At 43.2% G+C, this 22,500-nt stretch overlaps 1 protein-coding gene across 4 annotated transcripts in view; it reads right to left on the reverse strand.

The window, feature by feature from the left end:
• LOC122254415 (uncharacterized) overlaps positions 1–22,500 on the reverse strand; it is a 226,717-nt gene that overhangs the window by 2,348 nt on the left and 201,869 nt on the right. For all 4 annotated transcript variants that reach the window (XM_086554852.1, XM_043018090.2, XM_043018091.2 and 1 more), the window contains exons 4-6: positions 5,738–5,806; positions 5,135–5,418; positions 1–4,433 (exon numbers count right to left, since the gene is read on the reverse strand). The exon at positions 1–4,433 is cut by the window's left edge and continues 2,348 nt beyond it. In XM_086554852.1, the coding sequence (XP_086410978.1) occupies positions 3,612–4,433; positions 5,135–5,418; positions 5,738–5,806 (1,175 nt within the window). In that variant the 3' untranslated portion in view covers positions 1–3,611. The remainder of the gene's footprint in view (positions 4,434–5,134; positions 5,419–5,737; positions 5,807–22,500) is intronic.

Genomic DNA, 22,500 nt, shown 5'->3' on the forward strand with positions numbered 1-22,500 from the left:
CCATAACACTGATTTAAGGAGTAACAAACTAATTTTCAGCAAGAACCCCTTCATATGGTCCTCATATAAAGTTCCACAGGATCTCAAAGATTACTTATGCACTTCATATGCTTCTTTATGATTTACACAAATGCATATAACTCCACCAGAAGGAGAAGCACCTCACCCATTCTCAAATCAAGACCAGTTTTTAAAAGTTGCATTTGAAATTCAAAACTGATAATAGATATCATGGTATAAATGGCAGAAATGATATGCTCTTAAAAACAGATCTTGATAAATGTTCTCTCTTACACAAACATTACTCACTTAGGTTTTTTCTTTCATATCACAGACATCTCAGGAAATGTTCTTTAATACAAAAACTTCACAACACAATTCTATACTGTCAACAGTGTAATTAAAACTAGCTGAAAAAATCAGAAAAAAAGAAAAAAGAAGGTACAGAATGAACAACGAAAATAAGGAAGAATGAGATAGAAAAGAATAAATAAATAGTGGCATATTGTCCATTCTGGGAGGCAGTCTTTGTCTTAAACATTTAATTATAGGAATTATGACAAAATCCTTAGAACTGCAATGGGTTACCTTCAGTAGAAACTACTCTTTTAAAATGATTTTCAGATAAAACCTATCACAGTAATCATCTATATTACAAAATGCAATACACAAAACATGCATATACTGTCAAGGAGGTATATAGCCTTCATGTTCAGTTTGACTGAGAAACCAAAGGGGTTAAGCAAGCTTTGAAAGACAGGGAAATGAAAAAGAAGGTGAGATAGCACGCAAGACATATGCACACACACGAATGCACACATGCCACCCACATGCACACAGGCACACACACTAATGCACGCATGCCACCCATGTGCACACACGCACACGCACACACCACAAACCACTCACCACACATGCACGCAAGTGTATACGCGCACGCACGCACACACACAAACACACACACACACACACACGCACACACACGCACACAGCACACACACGCAAGCTCTCATTTGCAATCTCTCTCACACCTATTACAGAAAAGGAAAAAGTAACCCAAACAAACAGTGATCAGAACAAATTCTTGGCTTTAGAGAAAAGCCAACACATTAGCAGGGGAAATATGTTTCAACAGTAGATATTATACAATACACCACCTCATTCTGCTACACAAATAAAAAAATACCTTCATATGAAATTATGAAATTTCTAAACATACTTTCTGTATTGTTATTACTTTTCTATCTGTATTTTTTTTTCTCCAATTACATGATACTTATTGGACATATCTCCCCTCTTGGCAACTTATACATCCGTAACTTATATTTCATATAAAAAAAATTATTCTAATTTCACTTGAAATTCTTGCATGCTGGAAAGATATTAGCTAAGACCTAGGCCAATCTCTGTTGTGTGTGCAAGGAACACAGACAGTCCAGTAACCAGCTGGAGGAGGCACAGAGCTGTGGCCAGGTCACTCCTGTTATGAGACACATGCTAATGCCTGTACTGACTGGATTCTTTGGCCAGCTCTAACCTAGCATAGAGCCTGCTTCCATTAAGATTCTTATGACTTCTTGTTACACTGGGCATAACTTAGGTTTGGCAACAAAGGAAAAAATATTCACCGGTGGGTTCCAAAGGTCTTGTGAGAAATGCAAAGATATGGCATATTTGTGAAGTAAAACCTATGTATTAATAAACATTACACAAGAAAGAGGGAGAGAGGGAGAGGAAGAGAGGGAGAGGGAGGGGGGGGGGAGAGAGAGAGAGAGAGAGAGAGAGAGAGAGAGAGAGAGAGAGAGAGAGAGAGAGAGAGAGAGAGAGAGAGAGAGAGAGAGAGAGAGAGAGAGAGAGAGAGAGAGAGAGAGAGAGAGAGAGAGAGATGGAATGCTTATTAATACTTTACTGGTGATCTACAACATGCCATTTCTGAAATACAATATACTCATCCATACTATAAATGAGCTAAATGCAAAGTTAACATAGGTGATCACCACAACAGGAAAATCACCAATCAATACTTGATGTTGAAGTTGCCTGCATGACAACGACAGAACAACAGCAGAATTAAACAAGCAGTATGAAACAAAACAGAGGGGTATTTACAAGATTCAATATAGCTTTCCTTATCCTTGCGAACATTTCATCATCAGCCAAAGCATGTGGGCCTCACTTCTGATTTGTTACCGCATATATGGTATTGCTTTATTGTCCTGCTCACCCTTATTCATGATCTGGTAAATGGAATCAACATCTTTAAAATCATAATACTGTAAATCAAGCAACAGGAAATAAAATAATATTGCCACAGTGACAAACTCGATTCTGACAGCAACTAACTTTCTCTGAATTGCCTTCTCATGACTAGTATGAACAATATTCCATACATCAGTTCTTCCTAAAAAATGTAGTAGTAGTTGTAGTAGTAGTAATAATAATAATAATGATAATAATAATAATAATAATAATAATAATAATAATAATAATGAAAGAAAAAGGAAAATGATATGCAACAATTATGTACACTGAGGCCATTGAAGAGTATTTCCTACAAGCATCAATGAACAGATGGACTCACAGAACAGTAACACACAAATCTGACAATGATGATTCACACCAGTCCATGGTAATGAAATTTATAAACATGCAAGTGCATAGCAAAACCTGCAATCTTAAGTGTGGTTATCTTTCTTTTGTTTTTAACACTTTCCCTCTCTTTTGTAAGGGTCACAATAACGATGTTGTTCACAGTCATGGCAAAAGTGGAATATACATGTATCTATATGTAGTTCAACCTATTTATTCACTTTTTTTAAATTTTTACTCACACAATTATTCCAGAGACAGCAAGAAAAATATATATTTGATGATAAAAAATTGTATATGATATACAATATACAATTTAATGAGTCTAATACCACCTGGGTATCATTTATGGTAAATACTACAAATACAGTTCAAACTTTGTGCAAATATGATGTCATAACACTGAAAATTCTTGTGCAATTAATTAACCCTGACCGTATTTTCTCACACTAGGAACATCTTAAAAACACTGCAAGCTGACTTAGGTCACTCCAACAAACTTGAGAAAGCAATGAGAAAATGGATTCAGATCACAGATAGCAAAGTGTTCAGTCCTTCTTGTTCATTTTCTATCACTAAAGTACTTGTGTTAATTCTCAAATATTTAGCACATTTTTCTAAAGTTTGGACAAAGTAGGAGCTCTCAGTCTCATCCTTTCCTAAAACTAATTCACATGTTTCTCACAACATTCTGTAAGACTTCCCACCAGTGGATTATCTTTGGCTCTGCTCCTCAGCACTTCAAGCTCACTAGCAGTACCATTCTCAAAATCCTGTACCTTTTTCGAAAATAATCTTATGAGCTCATAAAGGCATTGCTTTCCCTTATTACCACATGCAATGAAGGACTAGACATTAATGAAACTGTCTCTTGACTTCCATTACGCCTTAACGGAGAATCACAGACTTCCAAAGAGCCATGTTTTGAGCATAAATCATATTTCATCTATCACATGGGAAACTATACCTGACGACATCGAGCCTTTGCCCATGGGGAATGGCAAGGGCTTACCTAATGTCTACTATCCTGTTTTACATTTCGCCTTCCCGTCTAGTGTCCGTTTGTATATATCAAACTGTTCTTCATATTTAACCATATGGATTGATATTGTTTTCATTAGACTACATGTGTCTGTTAATTTAATCTTCTCATTTCTAAAGCGTGAGTCTCCTACTCTCTTAATTCTTAAACTCTCCCCAACAATGCCAGTCACCAACACGTCTTCTAACACGAAGAAAGTAGTGCCGAGGGCTTTCTGATAGATGTCGTCCACCACATCATTGGTGAAGAGGTAGGCAGGCCCAGTGAGGAAATCTGGATATCTAGTTTTGCTGTAAGTACTAGTGTCAATGTAGTACTTACTCTTCTTGTTTCGAACGGGCTTCCAGCCCTTAGCAAGCCGTCCATACATGACACGTCGATCATTAATCTTGGAGTCAATGAAGGTTAGAAGTAAAGGCATGTTGATAAACATATCATCATCTGTTTTCAAAATGAAATGTGATTCTGAGCAATAAGTCTTGGCCCATTCGAACATTGATACTGTCTTCAAAGTAAGGTTGCTGTAGTGATCAATAAAGTTTGCTTGTACAACATCGCCATATAATTCATTTTCTTTGTCAATATTAGCCTGAATGGTAGGGTTGTTGGTCCTCCCGATCATGAATGCCATGACGACATCCTTTCTGATCGAAAAGTGACCCCACGTTTGTCTAACAGCTGTTCGATGCTTTTCATGATCTGGGGCTGTTGTGATGAGGACTAGCACTTTCAGCTCTCTTCCATTGTTAGGACATAGTTCTTCATGAGGCACATTGAACCCAGACTCATATTTCTCTCCAACCTGTTGGATAAAAAAGGAGTGAGAAGTGATATTTTGATTTTCCTAACAAGACTTTTTCTAGCTCCTGTGGATTATATATATATTATGCAATATTGTTTAGCATATATAAAATCCTAACTAACACTCACATAACATTCACCTACTCCAGTCAAGTCATGCTTCTATCTATTTATTTTTCTTTTTAATCAATAATCATTGCAGAAATTGCTTAATTATCTACACTCATTTACATCTATGTGTAATTATCAAATGCTTGTATGTCTTCAGAAATAAGACCCTCACATTGTACTATATCATCATTCATGTGCAGTGAAGTGACTGTCTAAAAGTATGAATCATACTTGTTAACACACTGGAACATGACAAACAAAAGTTATTTAAAAAAAACTACAGCTCAAATTCAAGTGCAAGTAAATTAATATATCAACTGGTATCAAATGCAATATAAATCATGGCAATACTACATTAACTTAATCCACTTTATCATTGTAAAAATGCTCTGTATTAAAGTGTGACATTTCAATTTTGGAAAAATGAACATACATAAAACTAACTGAACAAATTGATTTCTTGTTGTGAACTGATACTGAATTGATCATGCAACTTCTTGATTTGAAAATGATGGCAAACATGCTACCATACTGTAAGCCTATATGACATGGCCACAAAAAAAAAAATCTTCCAAGAGTCAATAAGCATACCTTTGTCTTTCCCTTTAAAGCATTAATAGAAAGCCCAGTTGAAGATGCAATGTTGCTCTTCTTAACCACAGTGGTCTTTTTAGTCTGCCGAACCTGTGGCACAGAGCCAGTGCCCTCCACCACTACCATATGTGGTGGCTGTGGCTGGCTCTGAGCAGCTGCTAGTCCAGCTGGTGAGGGCTGCTTTGGGAGTCCAGCTCCCTTAGTTGCTACAGAAGACGGAGATGAGGAGGAAACTGCTCTCACTGTTGAAGAAACCCGCACCTCTGTGTGCCCTGCCGCTCCTGCCAAGTAGCAATATGGTAAGATAGGGGATAAAGGACATGGAAAAAACTTTGCAAAGACGAAGAATCTCATACACTATTACCATAAACTGTGTTACCATTGGTCATAGACAACTAGTATATGTTTTTTTTTTTTTTTTTTTTTACTGGTGAGACACAACATAATCCCTATTTTTCCCTCATCGAGTATATCAAGCACAGAACGGTACTGAAATCCGATTCAAAACTACACATCCTCATTTATGATGTCGATGAGTGGAAATATACATAATATATGAGCGCCCTTCTGAAATCTCCCTTTCGGACACTGATCACCTACCACTGGCTTGCGGCTGGGATCCTTTCTCATGGGGACTCGTGGGCGGTTTGTTTCCCTCAGACGGATGGGCTGCGGAAAGAGAGAGACGGTTGGGCGTGAAATTCTAGTGTAACATCAAGGAGCAATACAGGTAATATCACATCATGTAATTGTTTATAATCGTTCCTTGATCGCTACTGTGAATGAACGTAGATAACATATAATGGGGGTAATATGTGAAGTTAGTTATTTTTTTATGCAAATAACTAATGGCATAAGTGAAAAATGTGAATCAAAATACAATACTAAAGGGAGATTTACAGTAGAAGTCTAGCATCCGTCACAGAACCTTGCAGTAATAAGAAAAATAAGTACTAAGATATGTCGTAATTCATCATATCAATATCATAACATTAGTAGTAGAAACCTTCACCATGGGTAAATCATAAAATTGTCACCATATATTCATCGACCCATAAAGTTTAATGCATCTTCAAAGTTGTAAGTGCAAATGAACACAAACCATCGTGGACCACAAGCGCTTTCCATTTGAGAATGTCGTGATGTCATAAAATTCTCTTTTTTTAATAAACAAAATGTATATATTAGCAAAAATGAGATGGGAGGTCTATAAAAGGGAAACAAACAAGAAAGAGGAAGACAATAGATAAAGACGTAAAACATCAACAAACGTTTTACTGTCCATGACCATCCGGCATCGAGCGCACCAAAATGGCGTCCTCAAAATCGGCCAAGAAGTAATCGCTGCGCCAACAGTCGTCCCAGCAGTGCAGGCCCCATCATATCGTTTGTGTCAACAGACTTTCCGGAAAAGATGTCTAAACCTACACTAATCATTTCCCTAGAGATGACCACCAAAATAGTGGGAGTGCATGATGGGAGAGGGAAAGGGTGGGTGGGTGGGTAGGTAGGAAAGGGGAGGGGAGGGGAGGGGAGGGAGGGAGAGAGGGAGAGAGAGAGAAATAGAAAGAGAAAGAGAGAAAGAGAGAGAGAGAGAGAAAGAGAAAGAGAGAGAGAAAGACAGAAAGAGAGAGAGAAAGAAAGAGAAAGAGAGAGAGAGGCGGAAAAATAAGAGAGGGAAGAATCATGCAACAAACACGTGATTGCTGGACAGGCACGAGACCCGTTACTAGGTTACTGTGCTTGGCGAAACAACAGATGATGATGTAGCTTATCGCTTGCTGTGCTACATGTTTCTTCGCTATCGTATTCTCACAAAGTGGTCATGGGACTGAAGAAATAACGAGTGAGATGAGCTCCATCCCTCTTGATCCATTTCATGCTCAGCAGCCACATGCATATCAATGACCCACAACAAACAACATGCTATGCTAAACGCACAAAATTGTTGATATGGCATAGAAAGGCAGAAAAAAAGTTGCTTCTGAACAAACAGAATAATTGCAGGTTTTGATGTGTTAATCTACACAAAATACCAGAAAACATAGGCGAAGTCGGCGGCAGCGCCCACGCATTCTAAAATCGTCAAGAACCAAAAGAACTGAACATACACGACAACAAAATTAACCTAAAAAAGAGAAAGCATTAATTACACTAAATACTGACGCTACACCTATGCGATAACATATCATGCAAGAGTGCATATAACAATGCCGGAGTTATCGTTACTCTGGCAACACACCATGTAGGTGGAGTTCCCCGTCGCCGTTGTGCACATAACGGTTACGCACACGTGTGTGTTCTACCAGGTGTAATGGCGCGCTTGAAGTCACAGAATAGGCGACAATTCAGTGCCATAAATGAGCGATCAAGGAAAAAGGAATTTGATGTTAATCCTCACACGGAAAATCATTACTATACCAAACTTCACATACACTTTATTTCGGGTAAATGCACACAGTAAAAGGGCAAGCGGAGTGTTAGTGCTAAAGCACATTTAGGCGCGGAGTGCAAAGGGGGAGGGAAAAGGTGGACGGAACAGTCTTATGACGATACTGTTTGTGTCGTTGATTATGATCCCATTATCATCTCTGTATCATCATGAATATCTTTATTTTTATGATTGCTGCAATCATAAAAATAAAGATATTCATGATGATAGAGATGATAATGAAAATAAATAAATGAAAACCTATTCCAAGACATAGATAAGTGAAAGGAAATAAATGCTTTGTGTGTCAGCGAAATTATAAAAAAAAACATATATGTTAAATGTTTATCTCTGTTTACATGTATCCTGGAAACATCATCAACAATGTGTGTACCGTTATACTCTTATGAATATAAAATATCCATAATGCACTGAATCGTCTCGCTGTAATTTACACCAACATGTTTTTGAGAATCTACTTATATTTATAGCCTGTAAAGAATATCTGAATAACTATAAAAATGACAAATTACAGAAAGTGAATGGTCGGGATTGCAATGCATCAATTTCGTACGCACAGATCGAAGAGGGATTAGCAAGAGTACCTTCACATAATGTAGGTTTCGTACGAGTGCATAAAAAATATGAATTGAAGTCTCGAGTTGATTTAAACTTTAGATTCAAACCCGTTCAGTAAGGCAGCACACTCCGTGATGTATGTGACGTGTTCCAATGGACTCTACGATTATGTTCGTCATACGGTTAATTCGTACAATCTTCGTCTGTCCTCATGGCGAAATCACATCAGTCTCATTCATTCCTAAAATGTTTCCCTCCACTTTATTCGCTTGCCTAAATCCCAGACTGAAATCCGCCGGCTCTCGCGTGTGACACGGCACGATGTCCTCTCGGCCGGAACCTCCAGCCACGAACACAGACTCGACAGAAGCTCTTTTCCATCGCAAGTACGGCCTGGACGACTGGGGACTGGGGACTGGGGAATGGGGAGTGGGGGGATGGGGGGGGGGTCATGCATTTCAACACTTGGTCAGCACCGCAAGAACGAGGGATCTGCAGTAATTGTAATGGAGTTGTGTGTGTGTGTGTGTGTGTGTGTGTGTGTGTGTGTGTGTGTGTGTGTGTGTGTGTGTGTGTGTGTGTGTGTGTGTGTGTGTGTGTGTGTGTGTGTGTGTGTGTGTGTGTGTGTGTGTGAAACGCTCATACATGTACGCAAACAGGATTATGTATGCATCAATGTTCGTGTATGCACCCGTTTAAGCATAAGTATATATTTATCCAGATGTACATACTTGATATAAGCAAACATATGCTTCGCATTCACTGTTAGCACAACTATTGTAACACATTCTTTATATATATCCGAACACATGAATATATTGGCAAGCACGTTACAGGCAAAAAAATGACATAAATATCATCCATATGATCCGGTCTCTAACTGTTTCTGCTGCATTAAATCAAGGTCTGTAGTCATCGCAGTTATGGCTGAAACCTCGAGCCAAAGGTTAAGAAAATAACCCTTCCAGGCATTTACCCGCAGGTCACTGACTTCAAGGTGAACCGCGTGAATAGGGTATACAACTCTTTCTGTCTCTTCCTTCATTAACATATTTTATCTCCGGGACAGTAACGGAAAAACTCTTTCAAGACATCGACAGAATCCCGCCTCCATCTAAGCAATTATCGGAATAACGACTCCACAAGCGAATAGACTTAATAACAGTTGCGAACGAGGAGGCACAAGTTACTGTTGGCACGCCTGATTTCGATACCGTGGCCAGCGATAATGACCCCAACGACCACGCTGCATTTCCTTCGCTTTCATCCCACCGAGAACTTCCCCTGGGATGACAGTTCGCTCATACAGAACGCGGGAAGAATGAGTAAATGTAAAGCAAAAGAAAGAAATGACGAAATTGAAAAAAAAAAAATCCGTGCCGCTGTCGCCCCCAAGAGCAGGATCGAGTTTTAACATGCAGTTTGTGTTGAAAGATCATCGTATTACACCAAATGTTACACAAGTCCCACGCAGAGAATACACGGTGACAAAAAAGCCAAAATAAATAAAACACATCGAGGTCACGGGAAATGGCTGTCGTCGGTGATATTTCATTTGGAGTTCTACAGTTGGTTGTGGAACGAATCAAAACTAAACGAAGCTAAAGTGAGCGCTTTTAAGCAATTAGTATGCGACGGAAAATAAACATACCTGCGGTGGTTTCAAAATGCAGCATTTATTTTACCATGTATGTTAGTGTGTGTGTGTGTGTGTGTGTGTGTGTGTGTGTGTGTGTGTGTGTGTGTGTGTGTGTGTGTGTGTGTGTGTGTGTGTGTGTATTTATATATACATATATATACATATATGTATGTATGTGTATATGTATGTGTATATGTATGTGTATATGTATGTATATATGTATGTATATATGTATGTATATATGTATGTATATATGTATGCATATATGCATGTACATATCTGTAAACATGTTACATCAGATAAAACATGAGAATTCCAGTAGACGCCTCCAGCCCCAGGCAAAAAGTAACCCTAAAACCGACTAAAACAACAGGCCGCGTGTACCGGGTAAATATCAACCACAGAGCGCAGTGTTTGCGCTGCGCTACAGGTGTTGGGTAACTGTTAAAGTAGTTTGTTGCAGCTATTGCATGCGCTCCATTGCAACTGTTTGATCAGCAGCGAAGGGCGTTCCGAAGCTGACTCGGGGATTCTTGGCAACATGATTTCGCAGGAGTTCCCGACCCACACCTTCAGGAGTTTGCACGCGCTGGGAATGACAACTGAACTGCCACAATGAGGAAGGGCCAAAAAACGACAGAGGAGAACAACAATATAAACACTCAAGAGAGGGTGAAGGAAAGGGAAGAAGGGAGAGAGGGAGTATGAGAGTGAGTGAGTGAGTGAGTGAGTGAGTGAGTGAGTGAGAGAGAGAGAGAGAGAGAGAGAGAGAGAGAGAGAGAGAGAGAGAGAGAGAGAGAGAGAGAGAGAGAGAGAGAGAGAGAGAGAGAGAGAGAGAAAGAAAGAGAGAGAGAGAGAGAGAGAGAGAGAGAGAGAGAAAGAAAGAAAGAGAGAGAGAAAAGTCTAGGAAGCAGCGAGTAAAGAGAATAATGGAGTGCGAGGAAATGATTGCACCTTAGCAGAGTTACTGACTGCTCCATGATACCCAAGTTACGAGACGAGGTTCGTGCATACGTCACCGACTAATGATACGTTTATGCTTCGCAATCTCTGGAGAGCGTAACAAAAATACTAATACAATTAATATTCTCTGCAGATAAGAGGAAGATACCGAAGCCCGTGCAGGGGCGTCACCTCTCTCTCTCTCTCTCTCTCTCTCTCTCTCTCTCTCTCTCTCTCTCTCTCTCTCTCTCTCTCTCTCTCTCTCTCTCTCTCTCTCTCCCTCCCTCTCTCTCTCTATCCCTCTCTTTCAATCCCTCTCTCTCTCTATCCCTCTCTTTCTCTCCCTCTCCCTCCCTCCCCCACTCTCTCTCTCTCTCTATCCCTCTCTCTCTCCCTCTATCCCTCTATCTCTCTTTCTCTTTCTCTTTCTCTCCCCTCTCTCCCTCTCTCTCCCTCTCCCTCCCTCCCCCTCTCTCTCTCTCTCCCTCTCTCCCTCTCTCTCCTTTCCCTCCTCTCTCTCTCTCTCTCTCTCTCTCTCTCTCTCTCTCTCTCTCTCTCTCTCTCTCTATCCCTCTCTCTCTCTCTCCCTCTATCCCTCTATCCCTCTCTCTCTCTCTCCCTCTATCCCTCTCTTTCTCTCCCTCTCCCTCCCTCCCCCACTCTCTCTCTCTCTCTCTCCCTCTCTCTCTCCCTCTATCCCTCCCTCTCTCTCTCCCTCTATCCCTCTATCTCTCTTTCTCTTTCTCTCCCCTCTCTCCCTCTCTCTCTCCCTCCCTCCCCCCCTCTCTCTCTCTCTCTCTCTCCCTCTATCCCTCTCTCTCCTTTCCCTCCTCTCTCTCTCTCTCTCTCTCTCTCTCTCTCTCTCTCTCTCTCTCTCTCTCTCTCTCTCTCTCTCTCTCTCTCTCTCTCTCTCTCTCTCTCTATCTCTCCCCCTCCCTCTCCCGCCATTGTATTTTCCCGGAAATTGCAAGAGGGGAAGAGGGAAAATGATTGAAGTCGTCGATGTACACGGTCGACACTAACAAAAGCATGCTCCTCACAAGCCATACAAACACGAGAACTGCTATTAATCAAAGGATACTCCCCACTCCCCACTTTCCTACTCTCTGTCTGTCTGTCTCAGTCTCCTTTTCCCTTACCCCTTCCTCCCTCCCTCCCTCCTTTCCACTCTCTCTCTCTTTCTCCCTCCCTCCTTTCCACTTTTCCCTTACCCCTTCCTCCCTCCCTCCTTTCCACTTTTCCCTTACCCCTTCCTCCCTCCCTCCCTCCCTCCTTTCCACTTTTCCCTTACCCCTTCCTCCCTCCCTCCTTTCCACTTTTCCCTTACCCCTTCCTCCCTCCCTCCTTTCCACTTTTCCCTTACCCCTTCCTCCCTCCCTCCTTTCCACTTTTCCCTTACCCCTTCCTCCCTCCCTCCCTCCTTTCCACTTTTCCCTTACCCCTTCCTCCCTCCCTCCCTCCTTTCCACTTTTCCCTTACCCCTTCCTCCCTCCCTCCTTTCCACTCTCTCTCTCTTTCTCCCCTACATAAGGGAAGTGCGAGGGAGAATGCAATCTCCTGATCAGCAAAGTTCCTACAGGATGCAACAAAATAATCAAACAGGTGACGATTAAAATAAATATATTCTGTTGCGTTAGCCTAAAGGACTGCAAAGTTTACTAAATCCTCAGAGAGCAAAGGCAAAGTGTCGAGAGAGAGAGAGAGAGAGAGAGAGAGAGAGAGAAGGGGGGGGAGGGAGAGAAGGGAGGGAGAGAAAGGAGGAGGAGGAGGAGGAGAGGGTGAGAGAGGGAGAGAAAGGAGGGAGGTAGGGAAGGAGAGAGAGAGGCAGATTCATATAAAAAATAAAATAAATTAAACCGAAGCTTAAAAACAAAAACACAAAAAACAAAAACAAAACAGAAGCGGTATGAAATTCAAGAAAGAAAAATCGAAAAGTAAAATATTTCAAGTAAAATATTTTCAAGTTCAACATCATCGAGCGCGAGGAGGCAGGGAAATGGGGGGCGGGGGGGGGGGAGGGGGGAGAGGGGGAGGGAGAGGGAGAGGGAGAGGGAGAGAGAGAGAGAGAGAGAGAGAGAGAGAGAGAGAGAGAGAGAGAGAGGGAGGAGAGAGGGAGGGAGGGAGGGAGGGAGAGGGAGGAGAGAGAGAGAGAGAGAGAGAGAGAGAGAGAGAGAGAGAGAGAGAGAGGGAAGGGGGAGAAGGGAGAGAGGGAGGGAGGAGAGAGGGAGGGAGGGAGAGAGAGAGAGAGAGAGAGAGAGAGAGAGAGAGAGAGAGAGAGAGAGAGAGAGAGAGAGAGAGAAGGGGACATCTGGAGATTTTTTTGAGTGTTAGAGAAAAGAATGGCAAAAATATATGCAAAGTTGAGAGCCAAAAGTTCCTCTGGCATGTCACCCACTCCTTTGTCTTTGCTTTTGTTTCCCTTTCTCTGTCTCTGTCTCTGTCTCTGTCTCTCTCTCTCTCTCACTCTCTCTCTCTCATGTGTATGTTGCATGTGTGTGGGCGCGTTTCACTCTTCGAGATGACACTTGGCACAGTGCCACGTTTGCATCCCACGCTCCCCTGTCACCGGCACTTCCGAAATCTGGACCGGAAATGTGGTGGCATTCTATTCAACAATTCCCAATGGTTGATCACGAATGTCACGCTATTGCGCCGTCGCATTTTTATCAGCTGTTCATCGTTAACTTGCAATTAACCAACCATTGCATATGATTATTTATCTCACTCTTATTCGTCAATCGACAAGCAAATCGGCAGAATCGAAACGGTTATCATAATCTTTATTATATCATCACTCTTAATTTATCAAAACGAGTAAGAAATAATACAGCACCTTTCGCTGTATCAAAACTGTACTTGAACTCTGTTATTACAGTGTAAGTAAAGGAATACATTTATATGCATGGTCGCGGACGCACATTAGTGAACATCAGAACTGAATTAATAATCATACACATTTCAGTTTTTCCTAATTGGATTGAAAATTAAAAACGGATGCACATTCTGGTTATTACGGTATTCATTTAAATGTTTTAAGAACTTCATGTTTGCAGCTGCACCATTTCACAGCCAATAAGGGGGCGGTATCAAACTTTTGTCAAAACTCTCACGATAGTGTCGATAATGATGATAGAACATTGTTATTTGCTTTTGTACAATCATTAGATAGTAAACTACTCCTAACAACAACACCATATGCACTTTTTCATCCTTATATGCAATAGAACATCCAAAAAGAAAGTCCCAGAGTCGGTGAACAATCCGCGCATACGATACCCAGACACACATCACCTTGAATGGAATGAACACCGACCAACATCAACAACTCCCTATTGCAACACGTACAGTCACGCATCACATCGGCTAATGTGTTCGAAAAATCGTCCTTGAATTAAGAAAGATATTAATAAGAAAATCATGTAGAAATGAGAGAAAAAAAATATATACATATACATATACAATTTTACAGGCTTTTATATACTCTCCCTTTATTCCCCTAATTATCTGTTGCCAGCATTACCCGGCTCGCACTGAGGCCAGCCACCCTCGCCTTCATTAAGACACGAGTCTAACATTTTTTTTTCGAGGCATTGAATGTCGTTACTGAAGCGTTATCTGGATTCGTCTCGCTCGTTCTCCTGGGCTTTGAGATATTTGGTCTACTGTTTAGTGGATCTAGCGGCGGGCAGGCAATTGGCGGTCGCATATATATTAAAGCATAATCATTCTGTGATAAATAAAAGAATCAAAAATAAAATCTTGGGTGAGTGAGAGTGAGTGAGTGAGTGAGTGAGTGAGTGAGTGAGAGAGAGAGAGAGAGAGAGAGAGAGAGAGAGAGAGAGAGAGAGAGAGAGAGAGAGAGAGAGAGAGAGAGAGAGAGAGAGAGAGAGAGAGAGAGAGAGTGGGTGGGTGTGTAAAACCCACGTCCTGAGCGGCATAAGCCTCCTCATCTCAAGTGTCTGGCAGGGACGTGTTCTTGTTTTCTAAAAAGCAATGGGGAAAATATCTCCCTTTTCGCTCGCGTTTTCATTCAACGACTGTCTTTCTTCATTCCTTCTTGCTAACGATGGATTTCGGTAATAGTCGCGTCAAAGGTTAAAAAAAAAAAAAAAAAAAAAAAAGTAGTCCGCACTGTCATAAGATTTTTGCAACAATTTTGGAGATACTAATGGTTTTCAGTAAAAGGCGATGCAAGTGACTGCCATTCCCACTAAACAACTTATATTTCATTAGCGTACGTGTGACTACTGGGCTGGAGGCTCGACTTTTGCTGAGAACTGGAATCATGACGTGGGGGATACGACACCACGACCTCATCTACCGTCACATCGCCAGACACATAAACAAGCCGCGCTCAGTCCAGGTATACTCCCTGTGATTCCTATTCTTTTGAGTATATCTAAGGCCCGCTGTCTGTCTCAGCCTCTTTCTCTCGCGAGCTCTTGCTTTTCCTCTTTCCCCCTTCACTTCGACAGGTTTCGCTCCCTCTGTTCCTTCTATTCCTGTCTTCTCCTTCCCTATCTTTCTTCTTCTTTCGCAGTCTCCCTGTCTCTGTTTGCCGGTCTGTCTGCCAATCTAATTCTCCGTCTCTCTCGTATTTCACCGGTTGGTTACGCTTCGCTTGCCAGGAAATGAGACTTCATTATGCGGGGAGGAAAAAAAAGGCAAAAGAAAGAAAAAACGCAGTGCCATTGTATAAGTAAATCTTTACACTTTTCCCCGAATATGGCTCGGAGGGGGGTAGGGGCTGCGAGGAAGGGGGTAGGGGCTGCGAGGAAGGGGGGGTAGGGGCTGCGAGGAAGGGGGCGGGGGAGATGGTAAACACGGAGAGGGAGATGTAAATCAGGGAGAGGGAGAGGGAGAGGGAGAGGGAGGAGACGGGAGCCGCGGGAAGAGAGAGGAAGGAGTGGAGGCGGAGGTGTAATACCCAGAAAAAAAAAGACTTGAAAAAGCAATTGTGTAGCATAACACGTCCCAAGCTCCGCACCTCTCTCCCCCCTCTACGAAATCCTTAGAAATGGGCGTCCGTGTTGCGTCTACTTGTGATAAAAAACCCAAACTTGTAAATGATAGAAGAACAATTTAATCTTCGTGGTGACAAGCTGGACGTTCACCCCGCCGAGCGAGACGAGTTCGTGACGTAACTAAACGCTTAAATCAACATGCTTAAAAACATAGTCCGATCTGAAATCAAGTTCTCAATATCCGTCACTTCTCTCAACAAACGGATGGACATCACGACTAATCAATTGAGTCCGTTGAGACAAAAAGTCACTTACCACTTTAACTTTTCCTATCCTTTTCCCTCTCTTCCTCCTCCTCTTTCTCCTCTCGCACCCAACTCTTTCTCTCTCTCTCTCTTTCTTGTTCCACTAAGCCTGTTTCTCCATTGGCCAACTTCCCTTTCCCTCACGAGATGCCCACACACGCACGCACGCACACTCACACACACATCCAAACAACCATTCGCCTTTCTTTACTCTTATATAAAATGTCTCCCCTTCCTCTTTTTCCTCAACTCTTTTCACTCTCTCCACCCTCTCGGTCTTTCTCTCTCTCTCTTCTGTACCTCAACTCATCTCGTGTTGTTTCTCTCACTCCCATCCCTCACCACTTTCGTTCTCTTTCTCTCTCTCTCTCTCTCTCTCTCTCTCTCTCTCTCTCTCTCTCTCTCTCTCTCTCTCTCTCTCTCTCTCTCTCTCTCACACAAAGACATACACACACACACACACACACACACACACACACACACACACACACACACACACACACACACACACACCCCTCTCAGACTTGATACTAACGAAGGTGATGTCGAGAACTTGCTACCCCCTCCCCACTCCCACTCGGGTACAATTCCAGGGAAAGTGATGTCAAGAGCTCGCAGCCCCCTCCCCCCTCCCCCTCGGGTACAATAGCAGCCAAAGTGATGTCAAGACGTCGCCGCCCCCTCCCCCTCCCCCTCCTCCCTCAGGTAGAATACCAGCCACGGCGACGTCAGGACCTGGCACCCCCCCCGCCCTCATGGGTAGAGAGGACATGATCTGGTCGAATCCCCAAGCCTCCCCAGCATACTCGAGATGCTGGCTGGCCTGGGTCGATGATCCTGGTGCACCTGCTTCTAAACCCGCACTGAAGGCATGCTTACTTACAGACAGACAGACAGAGCCGCACACTCGACACACGTCTCTAGAAATTCAAATTAATCTGTTAAACAAGAAATCCTTTATTTTTCTGCTAGTTTGACATGGTTCCATCCACCAAACGGGAGAATATCTTCATTTCGACAGTATCTTTAACATGGTTCCTTTCCACGCATTCGCAACCAGTTTCACCGAGTGTTATCATGCCTTCACTTGTTCCTGTCCTTCGACTCCCGTCCCTCTCGACTCATTCCTTTCATCTTCAGAGCCGCTTTAATTATCCAATTCCTTTCCTTTTCTTTCTCACTCCCTTTCCTCTCTACGATTGGGAATAAGTGCATAACTGAAGGGAATGATGCAACTGAAGCAAAATCACATGTAAAAATAATCGAGTGTGTGAAACGACACGGTAAATGATCGCAAATGGGCAAAAAAACAGGAAATACGCGCGCGCGGGTGAGTACTAATTACTAAAATGGAAACCTAACAATAGAAAAAATTCTCTTCACTTTCTTGGCCCTACAAAACGCTCAGAGTCGCGCCCGTATCAAACGCCATCTTGCAAGATGCAACAGAACATCCAGAGCTGACACTTCTGCAACGCACCAGCTCATCCCCCTTTGTTGCAGGCTTGGAAATAACAATATCCCTACAAGACATTCTTCTCCACTCCAGCTCGTGTGTGTGTGTGTGTGTGTGTGTGTGTGTATGAGAGAGCATGTTTGAGGGAGAGAGCGCGAGTGTGTATGGGTATATGTACAAGACTGTATTTATATTTATGTGCATATATGAGGTAACGAGTGTGTGTCTCTTTGACAACGTAAAACTAGAAACACTTTTGGATAATTACAGTGTCACTGTTTCTGTCATTCTCCCCCCCGTCCGTCTCTCTCTCTCTCTCTCTCTCTCTCTCTCTCTCTCTCTCTCTCTCTCTCCCCCTCCCCGTTCCTCCATCGCCATCTTTCTTTTTTAAACTAATTCATTGATTAATTTCATCCCCCTTTTCTTCAATCTATCTTCCCGCCTCTTTCCCTCTAATCTTTCAATCATCCTTTATTTCTCTCTCGCGCTCTTCCTTTCCTTTCCGTCTTCGCTTGTCTCCGTCCGCTGCTACAAAGATCGAATCGATTTGACCTTTTGTGTCTCCTAAAGTTCATCACTATTGTGTCCTTGTCCGCTGACAGGAGGGAACGCCTTGGCAGGAAATGTGGGAGAGGGCGGGGGCGGGGAGAAGAGGGGGAAGAGGGTGGGGGTGGGGGGGGGTCGTAGGAAACAAGGAGGAGATCGGTAAAAATCGCGAGGCTTGTAAGTAAAGTAAGTAATGAATTGTTGTAAGTAATGTTTTTTTTGTGTTTGTCAACACACACACAAACACACGCGTCACTCAACTGAAGACGGTAGAGACAACCATACATCCTCCCCTTCCCACTACCTCTATCTAGAACCTTCCACCTCTGCTTGCTTCAAATTCGCAAAATTCCCTCCCTATGGCTCCGATTACTTCGCGGGGAAGGGGCTGGGAAGTTACCGAGTGTCGCTGTGACGACGACGACGACTGGCGGTGTAGATCTAAATCAGTCGTCCCCGGAATCGGCTCGCAGAGTTTCTCGTGTTACATATTTGTATGGTGAATATTTCGCAATCAATTAACATTACAATCAGATTCATAAAAAAAATACCTGAACTATTGCCAAGTGTATAACAGTAGATTATGGTAAGAGTAGTAACAATACCTACTGTTTTTCCTGCTATTCTGATCAAATAGTTGACGCCGGGAGTAAGCATACTCTGTCCACTTTTGTTTTATGATTTTTGTTTTTACGAATCCTGTCTATCCCATTCCTTGGATTTTCAAGAAAATAGGATCTAATTCTATCGCTATTACCAATAATAATAACAGCGTAAATTGCGATAATAACAGTAATAAGAATTAAGATTTCCCCCCCACAATTCAAGAAAAGGGGTAAACCGTTTTGAAGGCTTTGGTGACTAAAATGATAAAATAAATTACGTCTCCTTTCTCCCCATCTATCACAAACAGACAAATGACACAAACAAAGACACACACACACAGATACACACACACACCGATACACTCGAAATAAGGAGTTCCGTGCAACTTTTCCCCATCCCATTCTCCTTACAGCTAAACGGCAGCATTAGTCTCAAAACCCCCCCCTCTGTTTCGAGGTGCGTTGCTTGAGAAGGCATGGAGCTCGTTACCTCGACTTCTTTCATATCTAATCTACTTCCCGCTCTTCCTCTGTGTCCTTCTTTCGTCCTTTGAGTTGAGTAATATCTTTATCCCCTTCTCCTATTCCCCTGTTTCTTAACTTTCATTCTTATCCCACATCCCCTCCATGCACTTGTTCCATCATACGCTAACGATGACACATGCGTCTATAGAAAAGAGAAAAAGAAATAAAGGCAAAAATAGAAAAATACGATAGAGGGAGAAAGCGAGAGCAATGGAAGAACACACACAGGATCACCACACTGTCACCACCTCAAGCACCACACAATGGCACAGGCAATAAGATCTTGCGCCGTGGTGACGTCGTCGGCGGGAGAGGAAGAGGAAGAGGAAGGAGAGATGGTGAAAGGATGAGGGAGAGAAGAAGAAATTGAGAGGGAAGAAAGAGGGATAAAGGGAGGGAGGGAGGGACGGATAGAGAGAGAGAGAGAGAGAGAGAGAGAGAGAGAGAGAGAGAGAGAGAGAGAGAGAGAGAGAGAGAGAGAGAGAGAGAGAGAGAGAGAGAAAGAGAGAGAGAGAAAGAGAAAGAGAGAGAAAGAGAGAGAGAGAGAGGGGTGGGTGGGAGAGAAGGGGGAAGGAGAGCAAGAGAGTAAGAGTGACCAGTGGATGAAAATTTGACACGGAAACAGAAGTGGAAAAGTGGAAGCGAAAAAGGTAAGGAGCGCGAGCGCAGGAGATGGCACACGACGAGGAGAGAAGGGAAAGGTCCAGTGCCACGGGTCAGAAGGCTAGCCAGCAGTCAAGGCACTGCCAGCACACAATTAAAAGTCGACAGCATCATAACAAACACTGTAGCACCTCGACACTATATGATGAATGCTCACCGACTAAGTAGAGCGCGGAGGCGGGAAGACGTATCTGGAGTGCAAAGGAAGGAAGGAAAAATGGAGAAAGAGAGAGAGAGAAAAAAAATTAAAATCAAAATGAGGAAAAGGGGGAAATGAGAGTTCAGAAGGGTACGGGGAGGCAGAAGTCGGAAAGAACAGGAAGCTAGGACACGAAAAGGAAAGAACAAAGAAGAGGAATGACGTAATTCAATAAAAGAAGCGAGATGAAGGGCGAAAAGGAAGTATTGTGTGATAAATGAAGAGAGAGGGAGATAAGCGATCAAATGAGGGAACAAGACAACAATGACGTAAGACACATGAAAGAGGAGGAGGAGGAGGAGGAGGACAAGAGAGAACAGAAATGATCCAACCGGATGGAAAATGTTATCAATAGAGAAGGGCGATGCAAGTGAAGGGAGGAAACAACTTGCGTCAGAACAAAGAACAAATAAAGAGAAAAGGGTAATTAAAGACAGACTGATCCAACGGGAGGTCGAGGGCGAGAAGGAGAGGGAGAAATAGAAAAGCGAGATAATTGAGGGCGAGAGAAATACAAAGGCACTGCCAGACAAAGAGACAAGCTCACCAAATGATCCATATCGCAAAGCCATTAACCGGAAAAAGGAAAGGTCTTGGTAACCTTTCCTCAAGCGAGGTCAGCAAGGTCAAGTAAAGTTCAGTGACATATGATTAATTCCCACCCTGCCATTTCATACATACAAACATACACATAGACAGACAGAGAGTAACAAAGTCGCATTAAAAAACACCTCACGCCCAGTTGAAGAAGAAGAAAGAAAGAAAAAAAAACACGTATATTGGCCTATTTCCCTCGTCCTTGTTTTCCTTAAAGCTTCCCGGCCTAATCAACTATCAGGAAAATACGGAGAAAGCCGCCGAGGAAATTCGCAAGCGCCTGCAAGAAGAAAAAAACCCGGAGGGAGTCGCTAACAGCTCCTTCAGGAAAATATCGCCTCCGACAAAAGCCACGTTTAACAAAGGGAACACAAGTGGAAAGTCAAATACAATTTGGCCAAATGCACTTAAACTCGCAAAGTGCCATATCGAGAATTCTTTACTTTATGTCGAGCCGAACACGGGGAAATTATTTTGAGGGTAAATAGTAATGCGAACGAGCTCAGGGGCGAAGAAGGAGGGAGGTAGAACAGGAGTCAGGGAGAGAGGGAGAAGGAACAAGAGGTAGAGAGAGGGAGAAGGAAGAAGAGGTAGAGAGAGGGAGAAGGAACAAGAGTTAGAGAGAGGGAGAGGAAGCAGGAGGTAGGGAGAGGGAACATGAAGTAGGGCGAGAGGGAGAGGGATTACCAGAGAGGGAAAGGGAATAGGAAGTAGGGAGAGGGAGGGAGGGAGAGAGGGAGAGAGGGAGGGAGAGAGAGAGAGAGAGAGAGAGAGAGAGAGAGAGAGAGAGAGAGAGAGAGAGAGAGAGAGAGAGAGAGAGAGAGAGAGAGAGAGAGAGAGAGAGAGAGAGAGAGAGAGAGAGAGAGAGAGAGAGAGAGAGAAGGGAGAGAGAGAGAGAGAGAGAGAGAGAAGGGGGAGAGAGAGAGAGAGAGAGAGAGAGAGAGAGGGAGAGAGAGGGAGAGAGGAGGGAGGGAGAGGGAGAATGATTAGGAAATGGAGAGAGAAAACGAATGAACCGAAAGACAGGAAACTAAGGAAGAGTGACAGAAACAGTAACAGTTGTTACCTTTTCAAAGCTTTTCTGTAGTTACGTTGCTATGGAGACAAGAGAGAGAGGGAGAGAGGAAGAGAAGGAGAGAGAGAGAGAGAGAGCGTAATAGAACGAAGGTAGAAAGATAACGTTACCAATTGTCAAAAGCCCTTAAGCATGTGACAAGAGGTACGTGTATGGCGAATCATCATACGCGGGTAAGATCATGACAGCGCTTGAACTAGTCTGTATCTTTCCCCTGGGCAATCACCCCCCCCCCCTCCCACACACACACACACACATACACGCACTTCCCTGGCGCGTTCAACGGTGTTAATGGTATCCCAAGATGACACCGAGGAGCAATGGGGTGCGAGGAACGCCCATTCACGCCCACCCTTGGCCGTCCTCCAAACACACGCAGCGATTCCAGCCCCGAGGGCGTAAGGCTTGCTAAAATGCCCTTCTATTATCGCCACCTTCGAAGAATCAGATTACTCGACCCTAAAGAAGTGAGGAAAAAATGCCTATTATTTAGGAGGATAGAGTTCTTGGGAGGGAGGGAGGGAGGGGATGAAAGAGCAAGGGGAAGGAGATGAAGGAGAACGCGGAGGAAGAGGAGGAAGAGGAGGAGAAGGAGAAGGTGAAGGAGGAGGAGGAGGAGGAGGAGAACGTGAAGGAGGAGGAGGAGGAGGAGAAGGAGAACGTGAAGGAGGAGGAGGAGGAGGAGAACGTGAAGGAGGAGGAGGAGGAGGAGAAGGAGAACGTGAAGGAGGAGGAGGAGGAGGAGGAGAAGGAGGAGAAGATGGAGGAGGAGGAGAAGGAGGAAGAGGATGTGGAAGGAGAGAAGATATAAAAAAAGGTGGATTACATTAAAAGGGG

Source organism: Penaeus japonicus, unplaced genomic scaffold (genome assembly GCF_977035675.1).
Source record: "Penaeus japonicus unplaced genomic scaffold, GWHDUDI00000001_assembly GWHDUDI00000030, whole genome shotgun sequence".
Classification (NCBI taxonomy): domain Eukaryota; kingdom Metazoa; phylum Arthropoda; class Malacostraca; order Decapoda; family Penaeidae; genus Penaeus; species Penaeus japonicus.